General features: G+C 34.6%; 1 protein-coding gene across 4 annotated transcripts in view; it reads left to right on the forward strand.

The window, feature by feature from the left end:
* The window catches only part of LOC106459038 (PTB domain-containing engulfment adapter protein 1-like), a 119,913-nt gene that overhangs the window by 78,253 nt on the left and 28,972 nt on the right, over positions 1-12,688 (forward strand). For all 4 annotated transcript variants that reach the window (XM_013918611.2, XM_013918610.2, XM_013918612.2 and 1 more), the window contains 3 exons: positions 175-291; positions 11,359-11,457; positions 12,212-12,346. In XM_013918611.2, coding sequence (XP_013774065.1) covers positions 175-291; positions 11,359-11,457; positions 12,212-12,346 — 351 coding nt within the window. The remainder of the gene's footprint in view (positions 1-174; positions 292-11,358; positions 11,458-12,211; positions 12,347-12,688) is intronic.

The following is a 12,688-nucleotide window of genomic DNA, read 5'->3' on the forward strand; positions in this document are numbered from 1 at the left end:
TTAATGTGTATATATATATATATATATATATATGGTATACCTCATTATTAAAGTCAGTGTATAAAGTGTACTTTATTATTTTATTGATTTGAATATTACATTTTACTGTATTCATATATTTATTTATATATTTAGAGTTGGATATAAAATAAAAAGTTAGTTTATTGCTTACAGGCAGAAGAGATTACACTGACTATAGGGCAAGCTTTTGACTTAGCATACCGTCAATTTTTAGAGACATCAGGCAAAGATTTGGAGATGAAGAGACAACAGATGATTCTTCAAAAAAGGGTAAAGAAATTAATACTAAAATTACTACTCACTAATATGGATGTGTAATTAAATAATATCTTAGATAAAATAATATCTGATGTGTTATTAAAATAATATCTGATGTGTTATATCAACTTACTCTTCTACAGTTTTTATTAAAACTTTCTTATTAAAAGTAAGCCAACTATACAGATCAAAACTAAAATAATTTCAAATAGAATATACAGTAATGAAGACAATATGGTATAATAAACTAACTGGATATTAATTGCCATCATATTTGCAGAATGATAGCACAATAACTTTTAACATAAATAAAACTTAAGGACGAAAAGGGACCTATTGGCCTGTCTAGGCCATCTCATCCACTAAACTGAACTTTAAAATAAACACAAAACACTCAAAGCCAGCTCTTATCATTCAAATATTTATCAAGCCTTCTCTTAAACTCCTTTAAATGTATGGTGTTGACCACATCTTAAGACAACTACCTTGTAAGAAAAATAAAACTGTCTTAGTTGAAGATGACTCCTACTGTACCAAAATTCATATTGAAGTCTTCTAGTCTTACCATTCTCACTATTAAGTACAAAAAAAAAAAGAGGAAGCATCAACACTCAATTTCCTTAACAATCTTAAACTTCTAAATTAGATTCCATCCCATGTATCCTACTAACCCTCTTCTGAACCATTACCAACAATTTAATATCCTTCGTAAGGTAAGTCATCCAAGACTGAACACAAAACTCCAAATGTGGCCTAACCAGTAATCTATACAAATAAAATTGTGATCTCTTTAGACGTGTATTCAATATTTCTGTTGATACAACCTAAAATCGTAGTTGTCTTCAGTACAGCTGGATAATTTATTCAGAGAACTGCTTTGTTTCTTGTAACTTTCTCTGGTATTGAAAACCATTTCATCCTTCCTTGGACATAAGTATAATCATTTGAATTTTACCTTCATAGTATAAAACCAGAAAGATCTTTCAAAAACATGTCCAGTTCTATAAAACAGAGGAACTTTATTTTCCAGTGTTTGTTCACAATCTTATTCACTCTTATTTAATCAATCATATTAAGTCTCTATCATTACCACATGGTGGAGGAGAGGAATGGGGAACTGAACTTATAGAGGTAACCAGGCCTGATGCATGCAAGTGTGTGTCAAAATTAGACCTGGCATTATTAACTTGTGAAGCTACATTATTAGAAGTACTATCAGTTGTAGCAGTTAGTAATTTGTGGGTTCAGGATTGTGAGAAGTCTACATGTATTCTAATTATCAGTACTGACGTTAACCCTAGAATGCCAGAATTTAATTTTTAATCATCAACACCAGGTGGTATGGGGTCATAGTAACCCCATGCTGACATTTTAGTGTTAACTCTAGTTAATCTTTGTATCTCGTTAATTTTGGTTTCAACATACCAAAGGTTTCATCATGAGAAATCATGATTTAATTCTCTAATTGTGCTCATGAAGCATTAGTAATTTCTATGAGGTTGGACAAAATTTTTTTTTTCTTAAATAGATTATATTATTCAAGAAAGTTCCGGAACACACATACCTCACACTTTAGCTTTATCCCATGAAAGTTTCTATTCTCTGCCCATCTAAGCATTGGTAGGAATCTTACTTTGCTTGCTCTAGCCTTTATATCCCACAATATTGCCCATAGCAAGTTAAATCTTCTGATTCTCTCCACCTACATCAATGCGCCCTTATCCCAGATCTTTATATAAGCTTTCTTTTATTACTTTCTATTCACTTTTCTCAACAGCAGAATGTTACAACAACAGTTTTTAGTGCTTGCTGCAGGTTTCTTTTACTTTTTACAATTTTTTTTACTCGTCTTATTGGGTTTGGTGTTTATTGTCTATTTTCTTTATTTTCCATAGGTAAGAAATAGTTTCTGAGCTGTTTAAAATATGAATTCTCACATTCACGTCTCTGACACCAGGTTTCCTAGTGTTCCTACTTTGCCACCTCTGGAGTCGAGTATTGCCCAGAAATTGGGGAGAGGCATTTTTTCTGTAGAGGACACCCATTCCTTTATATGCAGAGAGGTGGAGTCTTACATGAGGTCTGATGTTTCTTCTCCTGCTGGTTCAGAAGCTGAGCTTGCAGAGGATCAGGGGTGGACTTGTGAGAATTTGGACTCTATTTTTCTGGCTACTTCTTTTGCTTAGGCAGGTAATCATGAGCCTCAGATGGACATCCCCCCCCCCCTCCTGCACAATTTTTGCACCTAGTACATCAAGTTTATAATGTCTTGGGCATTTCTCTTGTGGCTTCTGACTCTTCTCATTTTTTTATTGGGGGGGAAGTCATTCAGCTGATTACCTAGTCTTTCCATTTTCACCAGACATTGCTGTACATGCTCAGAGATTTGTTTATCAATTCAGAGAGGGTGCTGACATGCCTTGTCCTCCCCATTTATTGGATCAGCATGCCTTAGCTTTATATCACTTGGAGGACTCGTATTTAGATTTTCAGAGGTTAGATCCTGTTATTCTTATTTGAAGTTCTAGGCCTGATGCCACTATTCATCGTAACCTAACTCAGTTTCCCAGATTTGTCTGTCCCTTACAACAGTTTTACATTTTTTATCTTCTTTGCAACTGTTGTCTGTTGTCAGTTCAATGTTTCCGATGCCTATTTTCATATTCCAATCATGGAGTTTTCATGTCGTTATCTCCATACTGTGTATGAGAGACAGGTTTTTTTCAGTTTTGTACTCTACTGTTTGACCTTGTATCTGCCCCATACTTCATTTGCCAGATAGTCAGATCCTTTTCATGTCATCTTCACTAATAGGCATTCACACTTACCATTATATGGATGACTGGCTTCTTCTTGCTCCTTCCTACCTTTTGGCAGAGTTTCATACTCAAGCTCTTTTATCCGAAGCTTTGAGAGGTGGGTTTCTCATCAAAATGGAGAAGCCTATTTTTACTCTGAAACAGTATCCCATCCATTTAGAGGTATTTTTCAATTCACTTTTCACTTGGGCCCAATTTTCTCCTCTATGCCTTCAGGCCATGGAATGGGCCATTTTTCTAATACAACCATCTCCTTCTCCACCAGTGCATGCGGTTCTACCTTTTTTGAGGATGTGGGCATCCTTGGAATCTCTCATTCCTTTGGGTTGGACCCACATGTGTTCCCTTCAGTGGTAATTACAGGACCAATGGAACATTTGCCTAGATGCACTGGATTGTCTGGTGACTGTATTCGCTTCCAGCCTGCTCGATATTGGCTGGTAGTTGAACAGGGACAACACAACAGTAAGTGTCCCCTCCCTCCCCCCACATCCAGAGATAAATCATTTCAGGAATACTTCTCTTTCTCCAGGGATGGGGAGCTTGTGTAGGGGATATGGAATTCAAGGTCTTCTCTACACAAATCTTTTAGAGCTTCTAGCAGTTTAATGAGCTATGTCTTGGACTCCTGATTTGTTGTGAGGAAATGTGGTAATGCTTCACTCGGACAATTTCACTGTGGTCTCCTACATTTCCAAGCAAGGGGGCACTCACTCTAGGTGTCTTTGTTTTCGGACATGGGATCTTCTCTTTTGGGCCGACAATCATCAGATTATTCTCCTTGCTTGTTATGTTCCAGGTGTTATGAATTTAGTGGCTAATCAGTTATCTTGTCCAAACAGAGTTCTTCCCACAGAATGGATGCTTCATCCACAAGTCTTTCATTGGATCTGCTCTCATGTTGGAACACCTCAGATTGATACTTTTGCCATTCACTGGAATGCCCAGCTCCTGTCCTTCTGATCTCCATCCTCTAGTTTTGGGCATAGATGCTCTGAGCCAAGATTGGATGGGTTTGGTTTCCACTACTTCAGTATCTTCAGCAGTGCCAACCTCTTCTGCTTCCTCTCTGGCCATTCCTCTCATGTCAGTCTCAGTCAGACATTCTGCATCTGGTAATCACCATTCTCTGGCTTCATGTCTGGCTTTTATGCTGTCCATTGCATGAAGTTAGGGATTGACCTCTTGGGTGGCATCTTTAACATGGTCCAATCGGCATTCTTCATTGGAATAGTTTACTTGTCATCAGTGGTCGCTCACATACAGTTTTAATCCTTCTCGTGCCACTGTGCTATATATTTCTTGATTTGTGACATGGTTATTTGACAAAGGTTTGGCACCTTTGTCCATTTCTCTGTATAAGGCAGCTTTGTCTGCTACTTATCATTTTTCTGGAAGATGTAAAGTTTTTGAGTCCCTGGTTTTGTGATTCATGTGCACAGGACTCTTTACCATTCCTTAAGTTCTGTTGTGTTCTGATAGGTCATTTCTTCCTAACATTTCAGCAGCTGAGAAGGGTATCAGGCTTTACTATTCATATTCCTTCCATTTCTTATTTTTATGAATGCTCAGATCTGAATCATCTTTTATGCCTGGCTCTTTGTGTTATGTTGCATGCACGCTAAAGAGTTTGAGATTCATGTCACTATTTGTTTATCCTAAAGTGTCACATGACTTACCCCCTGTCACTTTGACAGGTTGGGTTCTTCAGCTGGTGTTTACTGCTTACTCTGGGCTTTCTCATCAAACTTGCCATATCTCCATGCCCCTGGTGGCTCGGTCGTGTTACCCACTGGAGAAGATTGTATAGGCTAGTATGTGGACCACGCCTAATACTTTTGTATTTTATTACTTGTATAACTTGGTAGTTTCCTCCTCGAAAGGTTTTTGGCTTCCCCCCCCCCCCACATTGCTATTTTCCATGCCCCAGTTAATTTGTAAGAGAGGTGAGTGACTTCATCTCTTTTGTGTTTATTTCAATTCCTTTTCAGGGACCCTCTCATCATTTTCATTTGGATCCCCCCCCCTTCTGTGGCAGGTGTTGTCTTGTCAGGTATGTTTCTCTCCAAATCTGCATTAGCTACCAGTCGACCAGTAAAAATGTTATTTTATTTCCTGGTAGCAATGAGCTCTGTTCAGATGGGGTGTTCTATAAGACCACCTTGTGTGCTTTCCAGGTGGTAACCAATTATAAAATTATAAAACTACGAAAACTACACCACTGGACCACCACTCATCGATTATCATGAGTAAAGCTTTAGGAGATTTTGCCAATCCCTGCTGACCCCTGGATTGAATAAATTGAGATTGGTTTGCTTTTCGAAACAGGGAATGTGGTTCACCATTGTCTCCAGAATATTGTTCCTTTGGACTCCCAAATGCGAGTACCCCCCCCCCCCCCGTTTCGCAGTTGCTGGAGTGGTATACAGAGGTCTATTACACCTGAGTGATGCTTGAACTCATTATTCCACTCAGTGAGAAGAGTGCAAAGCTAGGTGCCCTCCTACCAATAACCCTGGATGGTCTCCCCAGATGCAAGGTAGGAGCAGGACCAAACTATGCGGGAGTTTCCTTGTAATTGTGGTTCAGGGGTGACTCTTTGGTGTCTGTTTACATTGTGCATGGCCCTTATTTTTGGACATTATCTTTGTTTTGATGATCATGGAAGAGGGTTCTCGATTCCTCATAATGTTGCACATGGAGCATCAATTCCTGTGCTGTTGTTTGAACTTAGTTTGTTCCACATCCTCCTCGTAATTCTGGGGGCAGGAGGTATTGCCTTTCCTCTCAGATTGGGGAGTTAGGATTACTATTTCTAATCCCAGGCTGGTAATCTCTGTTTTTTCAGGTTGAGTGAGACGTGACAGGTCCCATAATTCTGGTTTGTTGCATTTTGTGCTTCTTCAGGTTAGGGCGAGGGTTTGTTCACTTTTGTGTTACTTGCCTTCTCTTTGTGGTTCGAAGTGCACCATTTTGTAACTTTCATGTTGGGTTCCAATAATACCACTTTACTAAACAAGACCAAATACAAAGTGGTCCTCCTGCTCTAGCCACTACATCTTGGATCTATATTTCCAATGACAAGATGTGGAACCTCGTCTGCCTGATTGGGGCCTGAACAAATTCATGTTCTTCAAATGATGTTAGGTTTTTGCTTCTCTGGCTGGTCAGCTTTTACTGCCCAGGAATTAGAAGAGCGTACCTGTTCCAGAAATAATGCGAACCCTACTAGTATGCTATTACTATATCTCATTTTGGCACACCTCTTTTCTATGCAGATGCTTTCTGTGTGGATCTTGCCCTCACCAGCCCCTCCACCTTGTCAATGTGGGATTCCAGCTAAAGTGTGAGAGGAGGTAAGTGTGTTTCAGAAGTTAACATTTTCCTATAACAAAAATGTATTTCTGATAATACTTACCTCCTCTAACACTCTCCACTCTCCCACCCTTTCTCTCCAAGAAATGGACAGTTTTGGGTCTGCTAATTTGGATTTTCTTGTAAAGTAAATAGGTAATAATTAGGAGGAGCTTATGTAAGGACCTGGGATATGGGGTGCATTGATGTATGGGCAATAAAGTGGGGGTATAAAAATTGAAGCAAGTGAGCCAAGATTCATATCAATGCTCGGATGAGCGGAGAAGAGAAACTTTTGCCCGGATAAAGCTAAAGTATTGGTATAGGAAAATGTTAACTTTGAGTAATTAGTTATATTCTGGTAAAATCATGCATTTCAATTAACATTTTTTACTCATCAATAAAATAATTAGAAGTAGATCCAGACTGATAAGTCAGTTTGAGTATTGCCCTACTAGAGGTTTTCTAGGTGAGTGATGATATAAATATTTGCTTGAAACTAACATGACTAGAATGGAAATTTCAGTACAATTCATGTACAAACAGATAAATGATGACAATTTGCTCAATTCTTTTTTGAGAAAATATTAAGAGATAATTAAATATTTAAAGTAATTTTTGGCTTGCATCATTAAAATAAAATCACATTACACTATTCTTTCCTAGATATTTTAGGCAAAGTATTCATAATGGGGAGCTTGTTTTTTCTAAAAGAGGAACTTGCCATCCATTTCAGTGTACTCATCACATTACATTATTTTTTGTCATTCTTATAAACTTATGTGAATCTACTTGTTAGGTCTGGTACAAGTTGTTTATTGACTTATATGAAGAGAGTTATTTTTTAACATGCAGTTTTACTTTGGATTTACATCAAATGCAACAATCTCAAGGATAAATAATAATATGATAATAATAAAACTTGCACCAAAATCTGACTTTAGATGACCTAAATAAAATTGAGAATAATTACAAATCACTTAATTAATCTATTTCACAACATAACAGTTGTTGTTCATAAAAATTGATGGTATAAATAGCACCTAGATCACTACTATGTTTGTTACATCCCAGTCGACCTGATGAGTCCTAGTATTGGGCAAAAGGCCTCAATGGCACTGGATAGACAGATGTGTTTTACTGTTGGTAAATGTAGTGATTGTAGTGTATATGTTTGCTAGTCTATGTTGTATATGCACTATAACATTAAAAACAGCATTGTAGTGCTGCATTAGATGTGAATTTATCATTACTGATTATTTGACAGTTTAGTAGGAAGCTGATATTATAAAAGCCATATAATGTTTATCTTTGTTATAAAAAATAGCTGCTTAAATATTTAAGTGCAACTATACAAAACATTCTGTAACACAAGTTAAAGCCCTGAATGTTCACTCTTGAAATTTATTAATATCAAAAACTATATTATCTGTATTTCTTCTGTTTTATGTGTTAGTGTAGGCAATTAAGCATTTCGCATGAACATTTCAAATTCATTTCCTTGTAGTTTCTTGGTCATATTTTGTGAGTATTTTATGTAGCTGCTACACTTTATATATATATATATATATATATAAGAAAATAGCATTCTTGACAAAGACTGATGTAATGAAAATGACTGAAACTAGGTTAGATTTGGAGAATATTGATAATTGAAATTATTTTGAAATTCCAGGTTATAAGTTCTCTAATAGTGATAGGCTTATTGAGAGAGCTATTTTATATAAGGGATGAACTGCAGCCTTTTAGGATTGAAGACATAAAAAGTTTTAGTCACTACTTAGAATCCATATGGTCTGGTTACAATCAGGGATTTTAAGGGTTAAAACGTTTTTAACTGGCAGTTATTATAAGCCAAACAAACCAGACATAAGGGGTAAACAGTAATTATATAATGACATCAGGGTTGCTAATATTAAGAACATTGATGCAGTAATCACACAAGCCTGCAAATTTAAATTTCATAAAAGTTGTTTTGGTTTTAATAACAGATTTTCCATAATTCAGCTATGCAGATTTCGAAAATAATATTCAATTTTTTTACCTCATAAGGATTTTTTACAAATCGGGAAGAAAACAAATTAACTCTTACTTAGATCAAATTTCCCACAAATATAACAGAATATGTTTGGGTCGTTTACACAACTTCTTGTTGCAATAGTGACAAATAAATAATATTGAAAAAATAAAATAAAATGTCAAAGTGCACACACAAACAAATACTATCCAGAAATGACATGTCATGCGGCCTGTTAACTGTTTATATACTAGTGGTGTGTTTCTCATGGGTTCTAGAATAATCGATAAGACTCTCACATTGTGATTAGTCTAGAGAAGTCTATAGCCAGAACGTTGTTGTCAACATTTTATGCATATAAAAATCTGACCCAATTTCAATGAAAATGATTCACTTATGTAAAAATACATATGATGTTTTGTGAAAAACATGTATGCGATGGAGAAAAATGGATATTATTTTCAGATTCATCGTACAAGAAATACCATAGACCATGTAAAAATTTCAAGCGAATAAAACCATTGCAGGCTTGTCTTATGGGAGACTTTAATTTTAAACACAATGATTGTATTATAAGGAGTGAAATAATAAGATTCCTTGAAGAAATACAGGATGGTTTTCTATACCAAATTGTGAAAGAGCCAACCAGGGGTGAGGCTATTTTAGATTTTTTGTTAACCAGTAATGAGGATATGAGTTGAAGTAAGGGAATATTTGGAGCAGAGTGATCACTGTATAATTAGTTTTAATATTTTGTTATTCGTTGAAATAAAAATAAACAAATGTCTTAGTTCTTAATTTACAGAAAGCCAAATTTGAGACTATGAAACATAAGACTTATCATTAGTCAACTGGGACAATGAGATACAAGTTGATGTGGGACAGATTTGTGAAAATTTTGAAAATAAATTGCTTTTAATACAAAATAGACATACTTCTAAAAAGAAGAAAGGGCGATAGAAAAGATCAAACCTAATTGTCTGACTAAAGATATAAAAGATAAAATCAGGGATAAATGCCATAAGTTTAAACTGACAGATATAATGGAAGATTTACAGAAGTGTAGGAAGGCTAAGAATTTAGTAAAAATAATAATTTAGAAAATCCATTAGGACTTACTATAAACAGCTAGCTGGCTGATAATGTTAAAACTAACAGCAAGGAATTTTTGAAGGTTGTGAAAGACCCTCAGAGGAAACTGATGGCAAGATTATTGTTGAATACTGTCAGATGGCTGAACCTTTAAATGTTTTTTTTATCCTCTGTTATTGAAAGAGAAGATATTAGCAATATTCTTGAACCTGAACATTCTTTGGAAAATATTGCAATGGACTTGAATCATGTAGATATTAATCCTTTGGAGGTAAATACAAAAACTGCGGGATTAAATGTGGATAAACACCAAAATCAGACAAGGTTTTAAATGAGGTCAAAGACCAGATATGCAAGTCTATCTATCATTTTTAGTGCTTGAAGATTTTAGTGTTGCTTATGTTACTTCTATTTTTAAAGGAGGATAATAAGAGTTGACATGGAAATTACACACCAAGTAGTCTTACTTCTGAAGTAGGAAAAATTTGAGACATACTGATAAAAGAAACTTTGCAAATTCATTTAGTGAAGAATAATATCATAAATGAAAGCCAACATGGATTAACCCAAGGGAAATCTGCCTTACTTTTTTTGTTTTTGAAAGATGAAGAAAAAAGGTGTGAACTTCGGGTATTTAGATTTTCAAAATGCTTTTGGTAAGGTCTCACACAAAAGAGTAGCTAAGAAAGTTACATCAGGAGTTGGGGAAATTGTAGTTAATTGGATTGTAGGATGGTTAGATAGGATAAATCAAACGGTTGTTATTAATGGAGTTCAGTCAAACTATTGTTATTTGTGAAGTACTTCAGGGGTCAGTAGATGGACCTTTATTCATTCTTATTTAGATTAATGACATTGATAGGAGCATAATTAGTAAATTAGTAAAGTTTACTGAAGACATCAAACTTGTGGGTATTTCTAGTTGTATTAAGGATGTTGAGGTATTACAGAATGATTTGAACCAACTGATATATAGTCTTACTGGGTAAATGGTTCAGAGGAATGATATTTCAGGAATAAAAGAGTTATATTAAAGGCATACCATAAGATCTCTTATCTTATTTTCTTTTGAAAAAAAACAGGGAAAAAGGAAGTTGTAATGAAATATACCTTATTATCTGAGAAGTTGATAGGTTAAAGGTCTCTGATTTCTTTGAACTGTATTCTGAAGATAGAAGGGCAAGAGGACATGAGTGTAAGATCTGGAAAAAGACATGCTAGGCTCCAGTTAAGACAGTTATGATTTATGAAATGAGTTACCATAACAGTGGTAGAAGCCAACACATTGCAGAAGTTTGAGAGGGGAATCAATGACTTCCTGAAAAGTAAAGGATGGGTTTAAATTTTATTTTTATCCAAGAGTGGGTGTGCAAGTATAGCCTCGAAGGACAAAATGTTGGTTATGTTAATAACTGATTTATTTTTCTTTGTAAAATGAGTACTAGGTCTTTCTTGTGATTATATTCATAAATTATTCTTACTACATGCTACTGGTGTGATTCCACAACAACTGATGTGTTACATTATAATACATGGATAAGATTTATTTTTTTGTCATGTTGAAGGTGGCTGTATTAATGAAGAAATACATGTAGGTTTGGATTAAGATTCAATTTTCCCTAAATTGGGTGCGTATGGTTTCAATTTTGATTTCTGTTTAAAGGTAACATGAATCTTGTGTTAAAGATTCTACTGATAGGTAGAATTAAGTTGTACACAAAATAATATTCAAATATCCAATGCTTTTAGACTTTTTTTCATATACTTGGAACAAAACTTATTCTACAATTCCTTTAGATTCAAGAGCTTGAAACAGAGAATGCAAATCTTCGTGGAAAACTTCAGCAGCTGCAGCCAGAACAGAAGCAAAATGGAATTCCAAAAAATAATTCAGAGGTAATAAAGTAGTTTTATTGTTGTTATTAAGGAACTAGCAAATAATGCACCATATGTGATAATACATTACTGCATGACAACAGGTATTGATATATATATATATATCATAACTGGGTCTACATGTAAGATTACCTGCAAGAATATTATGAGATATTATCTCAATCTCAATTATACCTTAGTTCACTTTGATGTTTTAATATATTTGATACTCTAGCACAGATAATGTTTGGCTGGTTCATCCCAAAAAATTACATTTGATAAATCAAGTTGTTATAAGTGGCCTTTCAACCAAGACTTCAGTTTTTTGCACCCAGCTATTCTGTTGAACTCTGATATTTAATGAAATGTTTCATTGAGAGTGTTTCATTCTATCAGCACATACTAGGAAAGTTGTGTGAGAAATTTTTGAAAATATTTTCAGTCATATTATGGTGTTCTATTACACTTAGATATTTCTGGCTGATTGCACAATTACAATTATTAAGCAATGTTTTTAACCTGCAGACTATTGTGTTTTTAAAGCTGAAAAACATTTTTTGTTGCTCATAATTATGAGAAAAAGCTGTTCTTAGCTTGGCATTTTCTAATTAACAAAATCAAGAAGAATGGTACCATTATCAAAATCAAATTTTAAAATGAAACATGATTATGTGCTATAGGTTCTTATTTGTGAAGGGAATTATTTGGGAAACTAAAATTAGACATCCTTCTCTTTTGATTCTCATGTTATACATAAATACTGTTTTCTTTGAAGAATTCAAGTTTCGTCATTGTCAATGAAAAAACAACAAGTAGTCTTGAAGAAAAAACCAAGCCCATACCTCCGTCAATCCAACCCCCTCCTTCTGTGCCTCGAAGAAACATTGAACGTACTTTATCTAAGTCTCAAGTAAGTGTGAATGAAACATATCTCTTAAAATCTAACTTAAGCCCCAATTTTACAGTTTTTTTTCACTTTCTGACACAAAATTTTGGAAAGATACTTGAACATATTTAAACTCTTAGGAAATATATTTCAAAGATATTTGACAACTTATGAATAATTTAAGTTTTGCTCTCAAATATTTATATCTTAGTTAAAACAGGACAAAATAAACAACAGATTATAAACTTCTGAAAAAATGAGAAAGAGTAACATTAAAATAAAGAAATCCATCTACAAAACTATTTCTTTGGTAAAAGAAATAGATATATGGTCTTTTCTTTAATTTTCGAAAGTATGAAAGTAAAA

The sequence above is a fragment of the Limulus polyphemus genome, unplaced genomic scaffold, assembly GCF_000517525.1.
Source record: "Limulus polyphemus unplaced genomic scaffold, Limulus_polyphemus-2.1.2 Scaffold550, whole genome shotgun sequence".
In the NCBI taxonomy this organism is placed as follows: Eukaryota; Metazoa; Arthropoda; class Merostomata; order Xiphosura; family Limulidae; genus Limulus; species Limulus polyphemus.